The sequence below is a fragment of the Microtus oregoni genome, unplaced genomic scaffold (assembly GCF_018167655.1).
Source record: "Microtus oregoni isolate MIOR12 unplaced genomic scaffold, Mior012 000005F_ref0000423, whole genome shotgun sequence".
NCBI classification, from domain to species: domain Eukaryota; kingdom Metazoa; phylum Chordata; class Mammalia; order Rodentia; family Cricetidae; genus Microtus; species Microtus oregoni.
Genome location: NW_024543064.1, coordinates 52126138 through 52148994, shown reverse-complemented (window position 1 = coordinate 52148994; position 22857 = coordinate 52126138). Strand labels below are relative to the sequence as shown.

At 39.8% G+C, this 22857-nt stretch overlaps 1 protein-coding gene across 2 annotated transcripts; it reads right to left on the bottom strand.

Moving 5' to 3' along the window:
* Positions 1–469: 469 nt before the first annotated feature.
* On the bottom strand, positions 470–21751 carry LOC121448207 (cytochrome P450 2J4-like). 2 transcript variants are annotated; one of them, XM_041652024.1, is made up of 9 exons: positions 21494–21743; positions 16278–16440; positions 13329–13478; positions 12791–12951; positions 11559–11735; positions 9238–9379; positions 5605–5792; positions 5376–5514; positions 470–957 (listed from the first exon to the last, which is right to left on the bottom strand). In XM_041652024.1, the coding sequence occupies exons 1-9, from the start codon at positions 21701–21703 to the stop codon at positions 779–781; spliced, it is 1509 nt and encodes a 502-aa protein (XP_041507958.1). In that variant the 5' UTR covers positions 21704–21743; the 3' UTR covers positions 470–778. The 2 variants fall into 2 exon arrangements, with proteins under 2 accessions (XP_041507958.1, XP_041507960.1); XM_041652026.1 differs by lacking the exon at positions 5376–5514 and having other exon boundaries at positions 21494–21751.
* Between the last annotated feature and the right edge of the window lie 1106 nt (positions 21752–22857).

Genomic DNA, 22857 nt, shown 5'->3' with positions numbered 1-22857 from the left:
CTGTGTGCCTGGGTGAACATATGAACAAGACCACATGTCTCTCACCACTCCATGGAGCAATATCTGATAAGTTACTTATTCCAGATTGTAGACCGAAGCCAGCCTATAAATTTATTAGCATTAACTGGTACTGTGGGGGCACTTGAGTATATAAGAATCATTTTGGGAAATGTTTTCACTTTGTGCACAGAAGCAGGTCTTTTGCCCAAGTAAAATTTGGTCTCATCTTGAGCACGGACATCTTAAAGTTTTAGGACAGCCCTGTGCTCTCTTTAGTTTTGGAGAGTCCACTGACAGCTAAGAAAATGACCTCTTACCACATCCTTCCACAACTAGGTGTCTATTAGTTCTGTTCTCAGCAAGCCTCCACAGGCTATGAGATGGGGAAAAGATCTCTGCACCAGTTTCACAAGAAACAATTTAACATCTAGAAGCAAGTGCACATTTATGAAGGAGGCAGGAAGCGAACTGAAGGTACAATTTATGATATGACTTTAATGATTTCCATGCTGTTTCTAACCCACCTTTCATATTTATGACACTTTCTTTATAGGAGGAGCTATTATTCTCTTTGCAACTCTTATTTAAAAATTTTATAAGTGACGTATCCACCACCAATTTAGAGAACACAGCAGTTCAGGACGTGGATCCAATAACTGTAGCCTAATCTTCCCATGCTTCCCTGGTCACCTTTCTTCTCTTCCTTCACATATGATTGGCCCCAGTGGCTCAGAGGATTACTCGGTTTTTCTTCTTCTTTCTCGTTCTGTCTCTGACTTCACAGTCTAGGGACAGCGCAGAGATGGTAGCTGACTGGGGAAATGGGAATGCCAATTCTAGACTTTAGGCTCAGCTTCTCATTGACTGGTGGCTTGAAAGTAAAGTTTTGTACGAGAGCAGTGAAGAAGATAAAGAGTTCAGACCTGGCCAATTGTTCTCCGAGGCAAGCTCGCTTTCCTGCAGGAAATGAAACAGAAGACGAGAAACTTTCTTAGTTGGCACTAGTGACCACAGGGACTGGCATTTCATTTTCCTTTGTAAATTTTGAACTGTCACTGGGCTTTGTGTCCAGCTGTTTATGTCTCATATGTGTCTGAATGTGGAATGTTCCAGTGAAATTGGAACTCCAGGATCAAAGGGATTGGGGTGGCAGAGGAGAAGCTGGAGGAGGGGAGAAAGTGGGAATTTTTATTGGTATTATTGATAAAGTAAAAAAAAATGCATCCTTTCTGCAACCCTAGTGCAGTTCTGGAAGCTGGCATCCTGTACTGTGAACGAGACACCTGAATTGGATGTACCACACAATGGCTTAGTAACCAAATCATGGACTGCTATACAACCCTTTTGACGAAGAGATAGCTTAATGATTAATATTATTTATTACTCTATCAGAGCACTGGAGTTCAGATCTCAGTATCCACATCAGGAGGTGAACAAGCACCTGAAACTCAAGATTCAATGCCCCTATCAGGCCTCCACAGGCTCCATCACACACGTACATGTTATGTACACACAGAACACATTTACACATATGTAAATAAAATAAAACATAGGGAATAAAAAAAATTCCACAATATAAGAAGGTGTCACAACTGAGTCTGTAACATGAAAGTCAGAGACATACAGGCTTCCCTTGCAAAGGTTCTAGCTGTTAATGAAGTGTGCTCATCCATGATGGACAAGTAGAAGACATCTCTTTATTCATTTTGTACCTGTCTCCTGTCTCAAACATTGAATCAGATTCCTGCTGAACCCTACAGACAGGCATGTCCATCATTTACTGAGTACACATCTACCCCTCACCATCATCATCCCTCTCAAGGATAAAGATGCTGAGACAGGAGGATTTAAGGTACAGCTATTAAATTAAGAACAGCTCGCGATTCTCCTGCAAAGCCCTGAAGTTGTGCCCAGAAGTCTTCAGTCATTCTATTAGAGCATCCAAGAGCAGCAGAGCATTGTATGTTCTATTGAATGACAGGTGCAGGACCTTTGATCTCATAGAGGACAACAGCTTAGCGTCCATTCTAGAATCTCTGCTCTCAGAGGTCCCCATCCTGTAAAGAAAATGTCTCCAGGAACAATCGAGATTTGCTCAGCACCAAGTGCAAATTGCTCCATCCCTAGAGGTGGTCGTTTTCTGAATGCTAATGTCCCGTGTGACCAGAACTGAGATAATGACCAGCAAGATTCAGTGTGACAAACTGTGGTGGCCCAGAGTGCACATGCTTCTTCCTGCCTTTCTTATATAAGCTCAGGACTCATGTCTACAAACCGGAACGTGTGTCAGGCAGCTGTCTGTCCCTTTACTCCCCTGAAGCATCATAGGAAACATTGATGTCACAGGCTAGGCATAGCTGTGCTGTCTCTTTTGTCCTCTTCACTTGGGCCTGATTCCCCAACTTTTTCATATCTTTCAAGTGTTTTTGTTTTAGTTTTTTAAAGAGGTAGAATATGGTTTTCTAAGTAGCTCCTTGCTTTCCTAATGGGAAGACTGGGGCCATGAGCATCTGCCATGTTGTTCAGATGTCACTTACGTTGCATGGGGTTCTCTTCTAACCTCTGCTGGCGAGTGATTTTGAGATTTTATTGTTGCGGAACATTTGATGATGGTAGAGTCTACCACATTCTTCATTAATCAGTGCTTTAATTTTTGTATGCAAACTTATTTTGACAATGTTAATAAATTAATCTTCATCTGCTTGTTCCTATTGGTATTGCTCGAAATTTTGCATCTGGCTCCCGATTTTGACATTAGAAAATCTATCACATCTCTCATGTATATACATTTCAGTTCTTAAAAAAGCTAACCTTTATTTTTATTTTATGTATGTGAATGTTTTGTCTGCACGTTTGTCTCTTCACCACATGTGTGTAGCACCCATTGTACCAAGAAGAAGGGGACAGATCCCTTCGATGGTTGTGAGCTGCCATGTGGGTACTGGGAATTAAACCTTGGTCCTCTGGAAGAGCAACCAGTGCTCTTATCCCACGCCCTGTGTTGACATTCCAGTGCTACGCGCCCCCTCTATATATAATCACTCAGGTTTACCAGTAAGTGTTACAGCCCATTGCTAACCAGCACTTGTTTTAAAAACCCCAAACATTTCAGACTTCCTCACTCAAGCTGATGTTTCCTGAATTTGAATAACAGGGTATTCCAAACATATGGGTTTTCCTTCTCCAAGACTAAATTTTGTCATTTTCCATAAGTTCCGGTTCTTTTTATCAAATAATAATGTAGAATGCAATACGAAACCCCTGGTCATGATGCTTACAGTGTCACTTATGGAGTGACAATTCCCAGGTTGGACTAATCACTGATCTGTCCTCTATTCTGTCTCTAGAGATCTTGATCACCACCAATCAGAGCACAGGATGAGATGGAAAGCAGGGGAGCAAAGATTCTCTAAGCCACTGACCTCACGTGGAAACCCATGAGTAGTAACAGGTTCTTATTAAATGATGCAGTTTGTGATGCTAACTGATAGAAAGGACAAGAATGTGGGAAATCTTCAAATGGATGGGCCCATAACTCTGGGGACAAGTCACGGTCTGGATGTATCACAAAGAGAACTAAACTACAAATAAGAGCATAAGACCCTGTTCTGTCAGTTCTTGGGAAATGTGATCTTGAAAAAGAAAGGACACTCTTCTCTCCTTTATGGAATCTGTTTATGGGGTGAAAGTAAACATTTATTCCTTTTTTTCCTGAGTATCAATAACTGTATTGCTGTGGTGATTATCTGACACAATTGGACTGCTAAATGACGTGTGTAGTTTAGAGTAAGTGATAACATTCTTAATAACAGCCCCGGTGGGTCTCTCTGTGTTGCTACTTTATTTTACAACTGGTATAGATGGGAGAATTCTTTAAACTGAGTGAGGCAAGAGGCCTCTATGGGAAGAGGATTTTGCCCTATAGTGAGGGGAAGGCATGTTCATGGGAAGCAATGGGCCTGGAGGAACATCTTCCTGGGGAAGGCATGTTGTCTATTCTCACTCTTCTCACCATAGTCCTAAGAATTATCACACAAGGCATTTATTTTCAATACAAAAAGAAAAAAATTCCTAGCCTTTCAGTATTTCATTGACCTGACTCATTGAGTTAGAGAAGTAGAATAAGTGAAATATGTGTCTGAGGTTTTGTTTTTATAATTTTATATTATATATTATATTACAATTTTTATAAACAGGAATAATGGACAAAGTCTCTGTATCTCATCAGCTTTCTTATTAAAGTGAGTTGTGAACAGTGAGCAAAGGGATAGACATTCCCAGATGGAAAGACAAAGAGGTCAGAACAAACCCAGGGCAGCCCAGCCCCAAGAAACACCAGCTCTGGATCAACAGTAGCTGCACAGGCCAACGCAGTCTCCTCCTGTTCTGAGCCTCTGCATCATGAGATGTGACACTGCATTAGATAATCAGGCAAAATTTAATGATCATATTAAGCATTTCAGTGTGCCTTATTGCAGCATTTAGGCACCGTCTGCAGACAGTGTTAGGAAACACAAGCTTCTGTGTGAGAAAACCTGGTGGACACTGTGCTCTGGGAGAAGCACATTTGTCTAGGTCTGTGTCCTTTTCTCTGCAGTGCTCACTGATTGCAGCTTGGAAGGCTGCAGTTGGACGCATGCTCCAAGGGGCAGCTCTGCTTCATCTCCTGTCCCACACTTTCCTGTTCTCAGGTTCTTTTTTATTTTAGGTTAAAGCTTAAAACACAATTGTGAAATTAAAGAACTGCCAAATTACATATAAAAACCAATGTCTAGAATGTATCAGAACATTTGGTTATTGATTCCACACCACTGCCACTGAAGTCTTTAATAACTTGCCTGGCAGCACGCACAAGGGAAAAAGTCATTACTGCATTTCCTTTCCTGCGTGTTAGGTGGTGTAGCAGATGCATGTACTAAGGACATTTAACAAAGGGGGTTGAATTTAGAAAGATAAGACCTATTCAGGGATTTTTCATGGGATAGAAGCCTATTCACCTAAGCAAACGCCAGTTAAAGCTATCTAACAATTAAAAACCCCAAAATTCATCCCTCTTCATTGTCAGGAGCCATCCCTTAAAAAGATCTTGTGGCACACAAAGTGTGTACACAATGGCAGGAATTCAGCTTGGTTGCTCTGAGCAATAGGCAGGCTTTAGGTCTCTGTTGTCAGTGAGGTAGAAAACAAAACAAAGAAAGTTAAAATTTCCATGAGAAGCAAGGGGGGATTGACACTGTACCTGTGTGTGTATGTGGGTACTGACTGAAACCAGCTGCAAAATGGAGATATATGGGAAGGTCCAACTGTACGGATTCCAGAAAGAAGAGAAGGGATAAAGTAGAGCTCTGAAACCCCTCCTGCTCATCACAACTCACCCATTGAGAATGGCAGAAAGGATTCTCTCTTCTTAAATTCTCCATTCTCCAAAAAGTGCTCCGGATTGAAGACATCTGGGGTGGCCCATTTGTTGGGGTCCTTGTGCAGTGCACTCAAATTGGTATGAAGTATGGAGCCCTAGGGAAGGCAGCAAAGACTCAAATAACGTATGGACTAGACACACAGAGGGTTGGTGGTTAACAAACTTCTATTCCTTAGCCTACTTACCTTGGGCAGATGGAATCCCGCCAGCTTAGTGTCCACTGTCACTTTCCTGGGAACATTTAGAGGGATGATATTTCCCATCCTCTGCACTTCATGGACAACAGCATTGGTGTAGGGCATGGAGTCTCGGTCAGCCAGGCTGGGCTGCTTCTCCTGGCCAATCACTCTGTCAATTTCAGCCTGGACTTTTGCTTCAAGGAAACAGGAGGCACCATTAAGCTTTAAACTTTTTTGTTTTCTTCTAAAGATAGAGAAAGATGTTTTTCAAAACAAATATGCTTTTATTTCATCTAGTGTCCTGATTGTGAGGAAATAAAAGTTCTCTACCCCTTAGAAAACCTGATTTAGAAAAGTGTAAACTCTATAACTTTCTTAAAGCCTACAGCATAAGTATGAATTTCTATATATCCTGAAGTGACTAATCAGGATGGCTATGGCTGAACTCCTATCAGTGTCTATTCAGACTTTTATAAATAAATACTTTTTACTGAATAGATTCTCACCAATACACTTTGGTTTTATCTACATGAAGAGTCTAGAAATACTAAGATCTGGGGCTGGAGAGATGGCTCAGAGGTTAAGAGCATTGCCTGCTCTTCCAAAGGTCCTGAGTTCAATTCCCAGCAACCACATGGTGGCTCACAACCATCTGTAGTGGGGTCTGGTGCCCTCTTCTGGCATACACAAAAACAGAATATTGTATACATAATAAATAAATAAATATTTTAAAAAAAGAAATACTAAGATCAGGTCATCAACAGATTTCTTGTCTTGTAAGAATCAATTTCCTCTGTCATAGTTGGAGAATCTTTGTTGTATCATCATGCCATAATGTGAAGAAAAGCCATCTTGCTCTTCTTTCTTAAGCACAAATTCCCTTCCTAACAAGTAATCACCTCCTCACACCATCACACTGGTAACTAAGTTTCAATGAGTCCATAGGGAGGACACAAGCACTGAGACCACTGCGTATCTGCAGACTAATTTCTCAAGAATATTTGCTGTCATGGGCAGTGAATTGCAATGCGTTTCTGGGCAGCTTTGATGGTCAAACTAGCAATATTTTATGAGCGTTGGTTTCTTCATATAATAATTGAGAGGAAATAAACCTTATCAAAAGTGCATTTTGAGGTTTACATCGCTATAATAATTAAAATAATTGGTAAATGCTTCCTCTCAATATCATCACTATCTTAGAGCAGAAGAGACTCAGCTGTTTACCTGCTTCTTAGCTAAAGAAGTCATTTCCAAGATTCCTAAAAGAGCAAATGTGACAGAACTAAAACATAAGCAGACATGGTGTTTCATCTTTGGGACAAAGCTTGTAGAGACAATGTCCCCTTCTTTCTCCAGTTCCCTCCCTGGGGTGCAAAGGAGGTTCTCATGGGAGCCACTGCAGAGTCTGCAAGCCTCATCTGAGCTAACCACTGCCACAAGGTGAAATGAATTTGGAAGTCTAGGTCCTTTACTAGGTCCAGCATGGTTCTTTCTCCTGAGAGATATAAAGTCTAACATTGGCACTACTGTATATATAAAAGAATTAAATGGAAATAAATTTCATATAATGTAAATCAGATCTCCATAACTATGATGATTTTGAGTTAGGGCAAATTTGAGTCCATGATCATCTTGAATTTTCAACACTCTCTTAAGCATTTTGATCAATGATGTGGACTGATAATCATAGCTCATCAACCAATATTTAATTGTGCATTGATAAAATTCTAAACATATGTTGAGGGCTATTTGAGATACTGTGAATCCAGAGTTTGCATTAGTGTTAATTAAATAAAATAAACCTGAGGTCAGGAGGCTGAGTTAACAACTAGTTAACAGGAATGTAATAGTAGATCATCAGCGGGCATCTCAAAGAGATAGAGACATGCACCAGAAGTATTTGGGAGGGGTTTTGTGTGGTTTGGCATTTTTATTTTCGTGAAGTAGAAGGATGAGCTTTTGGGAGACACTAGCTATGAGGGAAGGTAAGCTAATTACTATTCACCCTCTCTGAGCTAACAGGATATCACAATTATATTAATACATACTATATATATATATAATCTGTATCTATATTATGCATATCAATATGCTCGAGTTTTACTTCTAAATAGAATGATAGAGATGTAGTTAAAGCTACCTTTAGCAGCAGTGGCCTAGCCTGTGACGGTGGGAACAGAATTTCTGCAGGCTGTGCCCTGAGTGGCTGGGCTACTGACATAGAAGCAAGAAGGTAACTGAATTGCAGCTGCTGGCTGTAAAGGCAGTAGATTGAGGAGCAGCTACTGTGCCAAAGTTGAAACAACACATTTATCTACGTTGTTGTGTAAGTAATGGCAGGACCAGTGGATCTTGCAAAAAAAAAATTACGTCTTCATAATTCTTTGTTTATTCCTCTTGTATTCTCCCTTCTATGTCTACAAATTGAACTACTCTAGAGAATTTGTATCGTTAAGTCTGTAGAACCTTTGGCTTCCATATTCATGCATCAAGATGTTTTCCTTGAGGGCTGAACTTCTGTACTAAACGTTACTCATGGCCCATTGGTATCCTGGATGCTTCCAACTGTTCAATGCTGTTAATACTTCAAAATGAACATGAATTAAATGACTATTAATTAATATATTTGATGATGAGATGATTTAGCACTTATAACGAAATCTGATGATAATGCAATTACCTTAGGAACCCACATTATGGGAATGGCCAACTTCTGTAAATTGCTTTTTGATCTCATCATGTACACAGGAGAAGAGAGCATGCAAGTGTACACATACACAGACCAAATTAAAAATATAATTCAAAATGATTTTAGAAACTGTACTGATATTCTGGAATATTGGTTTTAGAGATGAGCCTGAACAGTGATTCAGTAGGCTGTAAGATTTCTTTAAAATGCACCTTTCATTCAGAAAGGCATTTTAGATAATAAAAAAAGGAAGGATGGTTTTCTTTGCTTTATGTTTAAAAACCTCCTATGAGTGAGTACATGTGACAATTGTCTTTCTGTGTATGGGTTACCTTACTCAAAATAATGCTTTCTAGCTCCATCCATTTTTTTTTGCAAAATTCAAGATGTTGTTATTTTTTTTTCTGTCCATTGTGAAAATGTACCACATTTTCCTTATCCATTTGGTCAAGTGGCATAAACAAAGAAAACCACAATCCCAGAGAACTTAGACAACAATGAAGACATTGAAAGAGATTTATGTAGATCTAATCTACATGGGAAGTAGAATCTCCTGAGTAAATTGGGAGCATGGGGAACTTGGGGGAGCATTGAAGGGGGAAGGGAGAGGCAGGGAGGGGAGCAGAAAAAAATGTAGAGTTCAATAAAAATCAAGAAAAAAAGAAAAAATGGAAGAAGGGTGTGAATCAATGTTGTATGGTAATCCACTCTTTGCTAATACATACCACAATGTAAACTGACATCTCTCTTTTCTCCTGAACTCCAAGCTTGTTGAAGGTACAGACTGTAATATCTGCACTCTTGAAACAATCATAGTCCTCATAGAACATGTGATGGATGTGCTGTTTCCCAAGTGCACATCACCTCACATATGCTCCTCCTCCTCCCACTCCCCCATCCTGTCTTCTGAACCTATTCTGCCTTGGTTAGATGCTGTCATCACATCTCACCTTGGATTTCTGGGTAGAGAGCCATGTAAAGCAGAGCCCAGCGCAGGGTCGTGGATGTTGTCTCTGTTCCAGCAAGGAAGAGGTCTAGAGTGCTGCAGATGAGGTTTTCTTCATTGAAACTTGTAGTAGTTTTGTCGGGGTGCTAGCAAAGACAGTGTGTATTGGTTCAATAATAAGATTTTTGACTGTCTTGTAACACTGATACACTGAGAATGAATTACAATAAGTCATTCAGAATGAGGCTGTCTTTGATATTCAACAGCCGACTTTGCTGATACCAGAAAGATGACTATCAATTTTCTGTGTTCATGATTCTCCAATCTGCATCATCTTGCAAGGTCAAAACCGCACTGATTCCATCACTAGTACTTTATCACAAACATCACCTTTCTCACTTCCTCTAGAAACATCAGTTTGTTAATATTGCTCTTAATAATGTTGTTCTAGTACCTGTACTTCATTCAAATGGTAAAGGATTTACCTCCTCCTCCAGGCATAAATTTGTTTAAATCAATATTATACCAGGAAGATGAAATAAGAGAAAAGATAATACACACACACACACACACACACACACACACACACACACACACACACACAAACACACTGTGACCCAGGCAGAAGAGGAGCCCATAACCCAGTGAATTGATGCTTCTATGACAGATTCAGTGGTATGTATTTGCCAGAGGCCTACTCGGATTAATAGGATTCTACATTTTACAGTGTGATTTGAATTCAAGATGTTCCCCCACAGGTTCATGTTTTAAATACTGGTTCCTTGCACTGGTAGTATTTGGGGAAGTTCTTAGAAATAGTAAGACAGCATCCAGCTGATGGGAAGGATGGTAGCTCCTAGAGTTACACCCAACCCATGGTTCCTTCCTTGCTTGCAGTTTCCTAATGCACTGTGATGTCTCCACCATAGCTTTCTGCCCCAGGAGCTGAGCTGCTTTCCCGCTCACTTTGATGAATTGAAATGTTTTGAAACTTGACCCGACAACATTTTTGCTTTATTCTCTTTGTGCTGAAATATAATGTTATCACACGGATCCAAAGTTCACTAATATGTTTTCACAGTTTCTTCTTGCCTTGGTCTATTATGGAATAGTGTTCATATGGAGTCCAGTGTGTCTATATGAATTATAAACTCTACCACTTACTTAGCTGAAGTTTGTATGTTGCAATGTGGTTTGAGTTGGGGAGGGTAACCAGTCCTGGACCAATGTATAATGAAATAAAGCTCTGAAATTTAACTGCTACTTATATTTCACATCTATCTTTTTCAGATATGGGAGAAGGACCAAGGAAGGAAATTATAAGGAAGAATCTGGGCATTTCCAGAACCTCTAGCCAAATTAACGGTAGCGAACCCTTAATTTCTAAAAACCCCCAACAAACCAATGTTAAATTACCATACATTTATAAAAGATTACTCCTGTGATGTAGGAGTGTTTTCTTTCTATGTGTTACTTTCATTGGTTAATAAAGAAACTGCCTTGGCCTTTCTTTAATAGGGGAAGAAATAGGGCAGAAAATTCAGTGGGCCGAGTAGACAGAACAAAATGCTGGGAAGAAGGCAATGAGGCAGATACCATGAGTTTCTGACCCGAGATGGACGCAGGTTAGTTAGGATCTTTCCCAGTAAGCCACCACCTCGTGGTGCTACACAAATTACTAAATATGAGTTACAGCATGATGTGAGAATTAGCCAGTAAGAGGCTGCAACTAATGGGCCAGGCAATGTTTAAATGAATACAGTTTCTGTGTAATTATTCTGGGGCTAAGCTAGTCATGTGGGAGCCGGGTGGGAATAAAAGCAGGCCTGCTTGCCTCATCACTACACTCCTGTGTTTTCCTTAAAAAGTTAGATTAAGGAAGGATCTACAGAGATTTTCATCTTGTCATCTTTGCCACCATGGCATGCTACTCAATGCACAAAAATAGATCTTCAAAATATGATCCATTTCAGGAGGAAAGGTTATCCTGAGTTATCTTTATGAGAGGGGCCTCCAGGGTTAGAACAGGAGAAATGAGATGTAAAAAGATCAGAAAGGAAATGGTGATATAATATCGGCACTGAAGATGGATCAGGGAACCACAGCAACAAACATCAGTGTCCCCTAGGAGATGGGAGACACAAGGCAATGATGTTTCTATTGTTTCCCAAAGTTGGCTGCCTGGTTGGCAGGATTACAGAACTATGAGAGAATAAATCTCTGCTATGCTAAATCCCTACCTTTGGGCTAGCCTGCTTCTCAATCAATTGGAAGCTATTCAACACCACCATTTCTGTAAGAAGACACAGGCATTGTCTTCCCCACCTTTGTCATTTCCGTGAGGAAAGCATCAATGAAGTCTCTCGGCTCATCAGGGTTCCAGTCTCTGCGGTGATTTTCAACTATATCAGAAATATATGATTTCAGTTGTCTCCAGGTAGCCAGTGTTGTTTGGTGTGATCCAGGAAGATGTTTCATCATCCATGGGAAAATATTATACAACTAATTAGGGAGAAGAACATGATCATGGAGACAATATAAAGTCACTTTCTGTTTCAAGATAGTGTAGACTTTTCCTCTTGATCTTCTACTGGAACTGTGGGAAAATCTGGACTGTTATTTTTCTTCAGACCCATTGGTGGACATACGGTAGTCTCTGACCACTTCTCACTGGTCAAATTCATTTCACTCTAAGACATACACTGATATAACATTCAGTAGCTGTCCTAATTCTGATTCTAATGTCATTAAAGACACTGAAGGGTCAAAAGATGAAGGCGGCAGGAACTGAGAACAAGCTGGGAATCATAGATAAGCCGCCTGCAGTGGCTACAAATTGAGCTTATCAACTGAAATTAACCCCGGAATTTGATATTTCTGAGTCTAAGATTATGGGATGGATCATGGCGCTAACCTTCTGTGTTTCATTGCTCTAGAACTTAGAAACTCTGATTTTCCAGGTATGTATGTGACATGCAGTAGGGTATTCCTGCAGCATGGGGATTGATACTCAGGAAGCCCTGAATTTCTGAAGGCAGGAGTTATAGTTTTGCAAAAGTTGTGAATCTTTTCTTATATTTATTAAATTTTATTTCTCAACTTTTTCACTACTGAGCAATATATTTGATGCCTCCCTTAAGCTGCTTATATTTTTCTCTTCTCCTTCATAACATTTCTTTACACTTCCTCATTTTTGAACCTTGCTTCTCATCTTTTTCTCCGTTTTCTGCTCTCCTCCTTTTATCTCACTTATTTGCTGTTTCTGGCTTATCTTAAATAATTTTGTCATCATAGCAAATTACATAGTAGCCTTCACATTTTCATTTCAACAGAGATGTGTTAGTGAACTATCAATGGTTTTAATTATGTTATATATATATATATATGTGTGTGTGTGTGCGTGTGTATGTGTGTGTGTGTATATATATATGTATAATTTAATATTTTTGCCAGAAAAGTTTGCTTCCACTTCTAAAATGAAAAAGATAAAACCTATTTGTGCTTGAATTAGCCCCAGTGCAATTTTCTCCCAATATAAAAGAAACTAGAATACCTACCCGGACCATCTTTGTGAAATTCAAATACATGGCCTCATCCAGTAACCTCAGCAGCTCCTGAAACTGACTGTCATTGTACTCATAACGCTCACCAAAGGTGATGGAGCAAATGATATTGGAAACAGCATTGTTGATCTTGAAGTGAGGGTTGAAAGGCTGTCCTGGAGGTAGATCAAGAAAAAGATGCATCTTTTGAAGATATTGGTTTGTTAATTCCACATGACAGAGAAACATACATAATAGAGAGCTATGTAAGAGGCTCTGGATTAACTTGATCTGAGGTTTAACATGCACTAAAGAATCTGTTCATATCTGGGAAGCCAGACAGGTGACCAGGCCTTAAGACAGCAGCGAATCTAATGACCATTTGTGTGATTAGCTGCAAACTCTGGGGCAAGGTCATGGCTACATGTTCACTGTTCAATGCTCAGTGCTCAGCACAGTGCACAGTCCAGGACAAGCACTTTGATACTTAGGTGGATTCTGTTCAATGAGTAAAAGGGCCAAGCCTCCCACTCCTGCCCTGTGGAATGCCCACCTTCCTCCTCTTTTATGACCCCTACAAGGTGCTGAGCTTCCTCCTGCATGCGCTGCTCTAAGCTCTTCTTTCCCAACCCAAAGTTCCTCAGAGTCATCAGAGCGAACCTTCTTTGCTCCTTCCATGTCTGCCCACTGGAGAAGATCAGTCCTGGAAAGAAGCAATACAGTGTTATGGCATTGTGATTCTGATTTAAAACTATCTGATAAACGGATGGTCACACGTATGATGTAAAGAAGAAGGGCCAATAAGGGACTTGACAGCTGTCTAGAGAGAGACAATAGCAGAAAGCAAGGAGCATAATGGCTAGCATCTGGTGGTGGCTTACAGCATCACTGTTTTGTCAGTATTTTTAATATATTCATCAATTTTAATAATTTTAAAAAAACACAAATTTTATTGCCAGATCTCTTACAATATGCAGAAAAAAGAGATGCATGGGCAAAGTAAAAATTTTAATGACCAAGGTAACTAGGTATTAATGAGGTGATGAAATCCAATTCTCCTCAAAACCAAAGCATCTACACATTGGGTTTAATATGTATGTGTGTGTGTATACATACATATATATATATATATCACATCCATACATATATACACACACATATATGTTTCTGTGTCTTATTACCTATACCAAGCAAAATGCCAGGAACCAGTCCCGTTATCACAATCTGTACAAGTTGTGGTTCTCTTAAGCAGTGAATCTCAACTTTCTGATGCTGCAACCCTTTAATACAGTTCCTCATGTTGTCCTGACCCCCAAACATACAATTATTTTTGTTGCTAGTTTTCAACTGTAGTTTGGTTACTGCTTTGAATCATATTGTAAATATTTGATATAGCCAACAACCTAGTGACCATCTGAATGGGTTGTTCAATGGCCAAGGGCATGGTGCCCCAAGGTTGAGCACCACTGCTCTTAAGGACTAGAAGTGATAGAATGGATCTAGAGATATTAAAGCAGTATTTATTAGACTGTTGTATAAGGTAGTCAATGGAAAGGCCAATAATGCTATGATTGTTCAATCTATGAGTCTGAATATCTCAGCTAGTCTTCTGCATACAATGGAATCCTAAAAAAGTATATTCTCATACCAGTGAAGGAATTCTTCATCAGCAGGATAGCTGAACTTACCAGTGAAAGGGAGGGCAAGAAAAGCAAACGGCAAAAGCTTCCTTTTTCCATGTCCTTTTATGTGGGCTACCAGCAGAAGGTGTGGCCCAAATTTAGAGGGGTTGTTCTGATCTCCAGTGATGCAGATTTAGGGTAGGTCTTCTCACTTCAGAATTCCAAAGAAGCAAGACTCCTCATTTGTTTGCCCAATTTGGAAGATTTTGGTTGATTTCAAATGCAGATAAGTTGACAACCAAGGTTACCCATCAAACTGCTAGTGAAGTTTTCTCAGCATCCTTATCTTCTGGTATCTAGATCATGGGGTCATTTTGATATCCTTTTGGCATGCCTGGACTTGTGTTTGTAAGGCTTTAATGCCATCACCCTGGTCTAATTCATAATCTAGTTTAGCAACTGGAGTGTGTAATCTTCCACCCTTCATATCTAAAACAAGTTTCTTTATGTCTTTGCTCCACTCTCAATATGATATCCTAAGATCTCCTCTGTTTGAAACCACTGAGAAGTCTTCCTGGCTGTTAGAATAAAAATCAGCATTGTGCTCTTTCTGATGGAGGTCAGAAGTACCAAGAGCGCTTAATTATGTCCTTTGAATACCATGCTTGCAACACTGGATGTCTTTCCATTCCTCAAGACATCTCTCCTTTTCGTCTTTCCAAGGATATTATATCACCTTGACTAATTATTATTCTTTCAGGTCATTAAATGAGTATCATTTACTCAGAGAAGACTTTCCAGAATCTTCATACAATGTTAGACATCTTTGACTAAACACCTTCTGCATTGATACTGCTTTACTATTTAATCCCTGGCATTAACTTTTACTGTGCTGACTGGTTTTGTATCAATGTCACATAAGTTAAAATTGTTCTACAGGGGGGAGCCTCAATTGAGAAAATGCCTACATAAGAAGATAGGGCTACAGGCAAGGCTGTAGGGCATTTTGTTAATGTATGTTTGGTGTGGGAGGGTTCATCCCATGTGGTTGCTGTTAACCCTGGGTGGTGCTCCTGGTTTCTATAAGAAAGCAGGCTGAATAAAGCACGAGGAGCAAGACAGAAAGCAGTATTCCTCCACGGCCTCTGTGCCAGCTCCTGCTTCGGGGTCTTTGCCCCGATTTTCTGTCCTGACATCATTTTGGCTGAACAGTGTATACGAGAGCATAGCCGAATAAACCTTCTCCTCCCCAAGTGTCTTTGATCATGGTATTTCATCACAGTAAAGTAACTCTAAGACAGATGTTTAGCACTCTGGTTCTTACAACAGACAGCAAAGTGAATTGACCTAGAATTATCCTGAAGAGTAATTGGAAAGGGCCTAAGATGCTGTTTGGTTGGATTAATAGATTTCAAATTCTGTGTTCAACTGATGACTTTATTTCACAATAATATAGCATATTCATACTAACAAATTATAATGTTGGCGAGGAGCCTAGACATCTGCATTACTTTAATGATATAGCATAAGCAGCTATAAGCAAGATGAGGTAGAAAGAAAAAGCTGACTCACATCCATTTTCCTATGGGTGACATGGGAAAATGAAAGTGAGCACAGTTTCTGGCTGTGTTTGGGTGCTGTGGTTACTTCCTATTAAAGTATATAGAATTAGTTTTTCCAAATATGTGATTTACCTGGTCTCTACTAGGACACACTATAAACCATCTTATGGGTGCTTTCATTCAAGCAATGTGGTACCCAGCACCCATTAATGATGGCATTTCATGAAGGCATTGGCTTATGGATACATAAGGCACATGGGAGCCTTTTATGTATCTTAAAAATTACAACGCATATCTGACAACACATAAAAGTCTTACCATTTTCATTAAAGACAAGATTTTGCAATGGAAATTGAGGGCGACTCATAAAATTTTCTTCCAGGTGAGTAAAGGCTTCTTTGATTAAAGGCAGACTGGTTACAATCACTGAAGACATGATTCCAAAATCCAGACTGATAACATTCCCATACTTCTTCACAAGCTGAAACATATTTCAACAGTTAGTGGTGAGTGTGCTCAGACATGTGTGTAGCAAATGGTAATCATATTGATAAGTCTTTATTTCCCTGTGAATGATACATGTTTGTATGTTGAAATGAATTTGATATTCTTTTCTTTGAAATGTGCTAAACGCTATTCAACTTCAAGAATAGGATTCACCAATACAAATTCATTAACAGGGATCAATGAGTGGATGATATTATAGTGTGTATCTCTGTATGAAGAATTTAGTACAAATATTTCAGTAAATAAGCAAATTTTCTAACTCCTCATTCTGCAGTCTAGGACAGGCAGAACATGTGTATGCCACTGGGTAAAGACCAAGGTGTGTCTGTGTGGGTTTGCTGGAGGTAAGACAAAATAAGGAAAACATATTTTTGCATTCATTGTGTGTGTGTGTCTGTGTTTGTGTGTCTGTGTGTTTGTGTATTTTGTACGTGAAGGGTGGTGTTGCACAAGAGTATGTCAGTGGACATCTTTGGGGAGTCTGTTCTCGCCTCTCACCATGTGGGTGAGGTGATCAAATTCAGATTACCAAGTTTTTTAGCAAGTGCCCTAAGCCACTGAACAACCTCGATGGCCTGCAAGTATGGAATTCACAGTAAATGAAAATATCTGTTGATGGCTTTTTTGTATAAATAGCTATGATAACAGAAGCAATAGCAAAATAACTGTTTATTTAAATATTAGAATGTGATTTAGAAGAGGGCTCTGACAATAGAAGCAACAAAAAGATGGAGGGTCAGAACCCAGAGACAGTGCTGATGGGCTCATGCAGCATTCATGTCACAGAATCCTGGCTGATGTGCAAAGATCGACCTGGGTTCTCAGGAGTCTGCTCTGATAATATGTAAAAGATGAATAGAAGGAAAAGAAAGAAAATGGAATGAGCTTCAACTCATAGAAGACATCTTAACAGTGACTTGGAATTTACTGAGTAATTTTATACATACAACGATCATAAGAGGCATATTCAGGACCATTGTATGTTGGGGTCCCATTGTTACAGCTAGCTTGAATTACATGCTAATATCTATGTTGTATAACACAGCCCACTTCAGCCTGACAAGACTTTCTCTTACTTCTGTAATATTCTTGTAATAGTTCTGTGAACTACTACAGAGAAAGCTAAGAGTCTATGAGATGGACGGAAGTAGAGTCCCTACGTGCTCAACAGGAGCCACCTTCTTCACTGTCCTCATCCTGTTTTAAATGATGTCACTTTAATGGATATAAAATATCCCATCTTCACTAGATGTTTGTTAAACATTCCTTCTAGGCACAGCACAACTGGTGGCATCATTCTTTTAAAGGCTAGCCCCAGAACTGCCCATCCGTCTAGATTTCATATGATATCACATGATTGACAGAACATAAGACTTAATGGACCATAGATTGTCCTGTGTTGTGCATGTCATGCTAAGCATTTGTTTAGTGTCTCTTGAGTGAATGAGTCAGTGAAGAAATATATCTAGTTATTAAAGGTAATTTTATTCTATAGGAATATATATATATATATATATATATATATATATATATATATATACATACATACTGAGTTTTTGTATTGAGTCAAATCATGTATGGTTCAAGAACTTATTTTGCCATTACCCTACTGAACAACCTGGGGAAATCAGATTACCACTTTCTTCAACAGTGGAAAATGGAATGTTAAGAGATGATTGCTAATGTGAATTCATGTTTGCGTTTCATGGTGGCTGAATGAAGGGAGCATAAGCACAAAAGGGAAAGCCATGCATCAGTTTGTGGGGATTTTTCCTCATGGCAAGAATTAAAATTTAATTATGCCTAAGTTGTATCATTTAACCTCATTTGATTATACATAGATATCAAATGGTAAACCCATAGGTATTACAAAATAAATTAATGAAAAATTATTGAATTGGCATGATGTTTCCAGCCTCAGTATCACCATGACCTAATTCTTTGACACCAGACATATCACCCAACCTCACATGACTGTGTAGCAAGATATAGATCTAATATTTTTACCCTGAAAAGATAAAATAAAAGCATGTCTTTTTATTTTTGTAACTTATGATAGCATTTGCCAGAAGCAAACCTACACCAAAATTTACTTTGTTTTGGCCAAATACAAGAAAAGTAATTCTCAAAAGGCCAGAGATTGTTTTAACTGTTTGCTTCTAAGTCCCATTGTCGAACACCATCAAATGGGGCAATCAAGTTGTTACAGTGGTGAGATTCATGGATGTCATTCTGTCACTTGCTATGTGCCTCTCCTGGGCTGAGCCTGTGAGGTAAACTGTGACTTCTACGGCTGAATTGCTGTGAAAAGACTCTCCAAAGAAGCCTGGGAGAGAATTCTGCTTCCCACCCTTCTTTTGCAGCAATAAGGACATTCCTTCCCTATGGGACAATTACTGGAAGATCGCTGGCATTTAGCCTCCTGTAGTGAGTTGCAGCTGCACTATACTGATAAGGCCCTTCAGTTTAGAGCCATCTTCCTTCTTGCTCATGTTGCTAAGATTAAGGAGGCAAATGTGCCAAGCACACACTGGGGTTATTCTGATTCACAATGAACACTCTGAAATTTCCATTTGAGTTGCCACTCACAAAAGTGAGGCCCTGGAGCCTTAAAGCTACCTGGACAAGTAGAGCATGGCCCTAGTGTGTACATCAGTTTACAGCACATGACACACAATGTCCAGTCTGACATTGCTTAGTTCATTCACTAAGACCCAAGAGAACCTCAACTTTGTTGAGATGGCACAGATGTTGGAAAGAGGGGAAGAAATAAATATTTCAAAGTGGCTATTATCAAATTATTCCAAATAGTGGGAAATCTTAACAGAGAAAAGAAAGATAAGCAGAATAGGCATCGATTTGAGGAGAGAAAGCTGCCATGGCCTCTGTGGAGATCTGCACAGCAGAGCTTGGCAGAGAAGCAGTGCAGAGGGGAGAGGCAGCTCTCCCATGCACAGCACGGAGAAAGCCGATGGCAAACAACAAGACCCAGCACCATAGATGTCATGGCTGTGCACCTATGTCCTGAAAACAGGAATGTGTAGATGAGAAAACACTTGGAAAATGATGGAAACTTCCTAGTCTGGAAAAATGCAAGTCATGTAGATTCCAACAGCATAAAGCCCGAAAAAATACAAAACCACCACAATCAATATGGAAATTGAATCTCTTGAAAGTAGACAAACAAAACAACAACAACAACAAACAAACAACAAACAAAACAAAACAAAAAATCTTTAATACTTATAGGTAAACCACAAAGGCCAGCAAGAAGTAGGAGAACATCTGAAAATGTGAGTCCCTCCGATCTTCAACCTAGTTGTCTACAATCAGGGGAAAGACAGTGTGGGAGGGAGGGGAAAGGCATTCTGAGAAGGGGCACAGCTAAGAGGTTTCCTTCTGCTACAGTCTCCTCTGAAGGTTGGAAGAAGAATGTGCTTGAGGTCAGAAAGGAAGTGATGAACTTGAAAGGTCAGAAAAAAGACAGCAATGGGAGGATGAGTAAGGGGCAAAGACAACAGACTCCTGTGCCTTTGAGTTCCAGCTGCACTGACACTGAAGAGCAGGGAAGTGTGGGATTTGGGTCTCAGTGAGTGTGGACAGCACCTGGGGCAGTGCATCATGCAGGGGAGAGGGCTCCCCCATGTTTGTAGTTGCTGCACTACACATGGAAAATGCTGTTAGCAAACTCTCATGAGCTGCATGTGTGCATTGAATAATGCAGAATAGATGCTGGGAGGACAAAAGTAGAGATGTAAAGAGAGAAGATGAATAAAAAGGCATCTACTCAGAGAGTGTCCAAGAAACCCGTGTGGCAGGATAGGAAACCAAAAATGAAAGAATGAAAACAGAGCAAATAGACAAACCACAAAACAATAAAACATTGAGTTTCAATGCTTACATGTCAATTGTAAACAGACATGTTCTATCTCTCCCAATTAACGATGAGACTTGAATAATAAATTTCCCAAGTATATGCAGTCCAGATGGATGCAATTTTAGTATTATGTGTAGATAAAAATAAAAGAACTAAAAAGCAAACGCCCTTCACATACTTACCGAAGGGGAGGTTGCAGCATGTAAGAGATTAGAGAAAATTCAGGAAAAACAAATTTACTCTGGATAAGGAGGGACATTACAAAACCACATGGTTAAGTCATCAAATGGCACCTGCCAATCTTAAATGTTACTGCTTACACAAAACAAACTTCCCAGTTTAATGGGGGAGAGCTTCCAGAACTGCAGGGACAGTGGAGAAACTCTCCCAGGAGACCTGGACACTTGCTTGTGGCTTTCTTAGTAACTGATAACATCAGTAGGTGAGCAGTCAGTAAGAATGTGTAAAAACTAAGGCTCAGTAAGAGAGATCTAACAGCTAAACCAAACTTCAGTCAAGAGGAGTAGAAGATGTCCCTCCACCCCCTCCACCTCATTTCTTTTCTTCTTGAGAAGCACTTTAATCAACAAAGCTGAGACCTGGACTTTACACTCAATTCTTAAAGCAGAGGACATATCTGTCTCTATTATCATTTACTATTAAATACAGACCTGGACTATCTAATGAATTCAAATCACACAGTGTTTTGTTTTCTCTAACCTAAATGGAACCATAACCTAAGAAGTATGTCATAGAAGGATAATAAATTCTCCAAATATTCTCTCTCTCTACCCCCCCCCCGTCTCTCCCCCCCCCCTTCTGTCCATCTGTCCCTTTGTCCCTCAGTCCTTCCCTCCATACCTCACCCTAAGACAGGGCTTCTCTGTGTAGCCATGGCTGTGCTGGAACTCTGTGCTGTATACCAGGCTGGCCTCAAACTCACAGAGATCCGCTGCAACTGCGCTGCTTAGCTGCATATTTCTTAAACGTGCATGTTTAGAATCTAACTATGCGTCCTGAGCTTAGCCATGAGGAACAGGAACCTTGGAACCCTGCCTGCCTGCCCCTGCTCTCCTAGTTCCAGGAAGTGCCAGATCCACTAGCTCAGGATTAGGTCAGCTCACAGCCAGACAATCTTGTACCTTCCTACCTGCTGCATCCCCAGGTATGGCTTTTCCATGACCAACTGCAGTAAGTTGCCTATGAAGGGCAGGCGTTGCGGACCGGGCGGGTAGTTCTTGGGGCGCCGGCTTTTGAAGTAGTCAGCCAGGAACAGAAAGGTGACAACAGCCAGCAAGAGAGTCCGGAGATGGAGCGCTGCCCAGATGGCGGCCACCAGGGAGCCCGCGGCAGCGAACATGGTTGGTATCTAAGTGAAATTCACAGGAATCAGGGTCTGAGCTGAGGCTCTGGGCCCCTAATCTTAAAGTGCTCTCAGTCCACTTCAGATCACTCCCCTCCACGTTCTTTGGAGTCCCGAAAGCCAGAGAGCACAGACACCCCGCCCTTATAGGTCCAATCCTCTCTATGTAATCAGAGGCTTAGCCACTCCTTCCAGTTGGCTAAAGTTACCTACCCCTAAAGGTAAGAGCTCTCAGCCCTGCCCTGTTGCAAGCTTAGCTAGATAGACCTTTGGAGTTGTTGCTTTTCCCTTCAAATGAAAGTTACACTAAGCGCAGAAAAGAATTTGGGTTTAATTTGGTAATTATAACTTGCACTTTCTTGTAAACTACTTTGGTACTATGTACAGGATATAAAAGCCCAAGTAGCTGTAGACAGTCCATAGATGCACATAGCTGTAACTGAAGGTGGATTAGTCGTTGTAAAATATTTTTGTAGCTTTGATTTAGATCTGTAACCTGCTAGTTTTACAGTTACACCATTTGGTTATATTTTCGTAACTCTAAGCAACTGCTAATTGCAAATTTTTCCTCTTAAAAGTATGAGCCAATATTAAACAGAAATCTTTATTTTTAAAGACACAGAACTTTGCCTGAGCAGGGATGAGACTTTCGGCAGGGTGAGAAGTTACTGACAGCTGGTTTTAAAATAATGTTTTTCCTACAGTTTTCATTGGAAGAGGTAAGAACTTAGAAATATTTAGGTTTACAATGTGACTGACTGCTGTGATTCTATCTCCCTCCCAAAATCCTAATCATGAAAAGGAAAATTTAAAAGTAAGATCTTTGAAACGAAATCTGTCTCTTTTACGTGTATTACAGCTCAGTAAGAGCATTTATTAGAATTTTTATTTATATGTTAAGAATACTTTTGGAGATGATTTACTTTAATAAGTATTTTTAAGATATATTGCTAAGAGGAATTTTGATTAACATAAAGTATTGTATGCCATGTAATTTTTATTTTTCCCATGACCATTACTTAATTGAAATAAATTCTAATCAGTGTTTTTCATTATATCGTGTTCTGGAAGAAAATTCTTATCAAAATCTATGTGTATAAACATTAAATTTTAGTTTTGTGAAACATTAGTCCTTCAATTTCAACGAATGG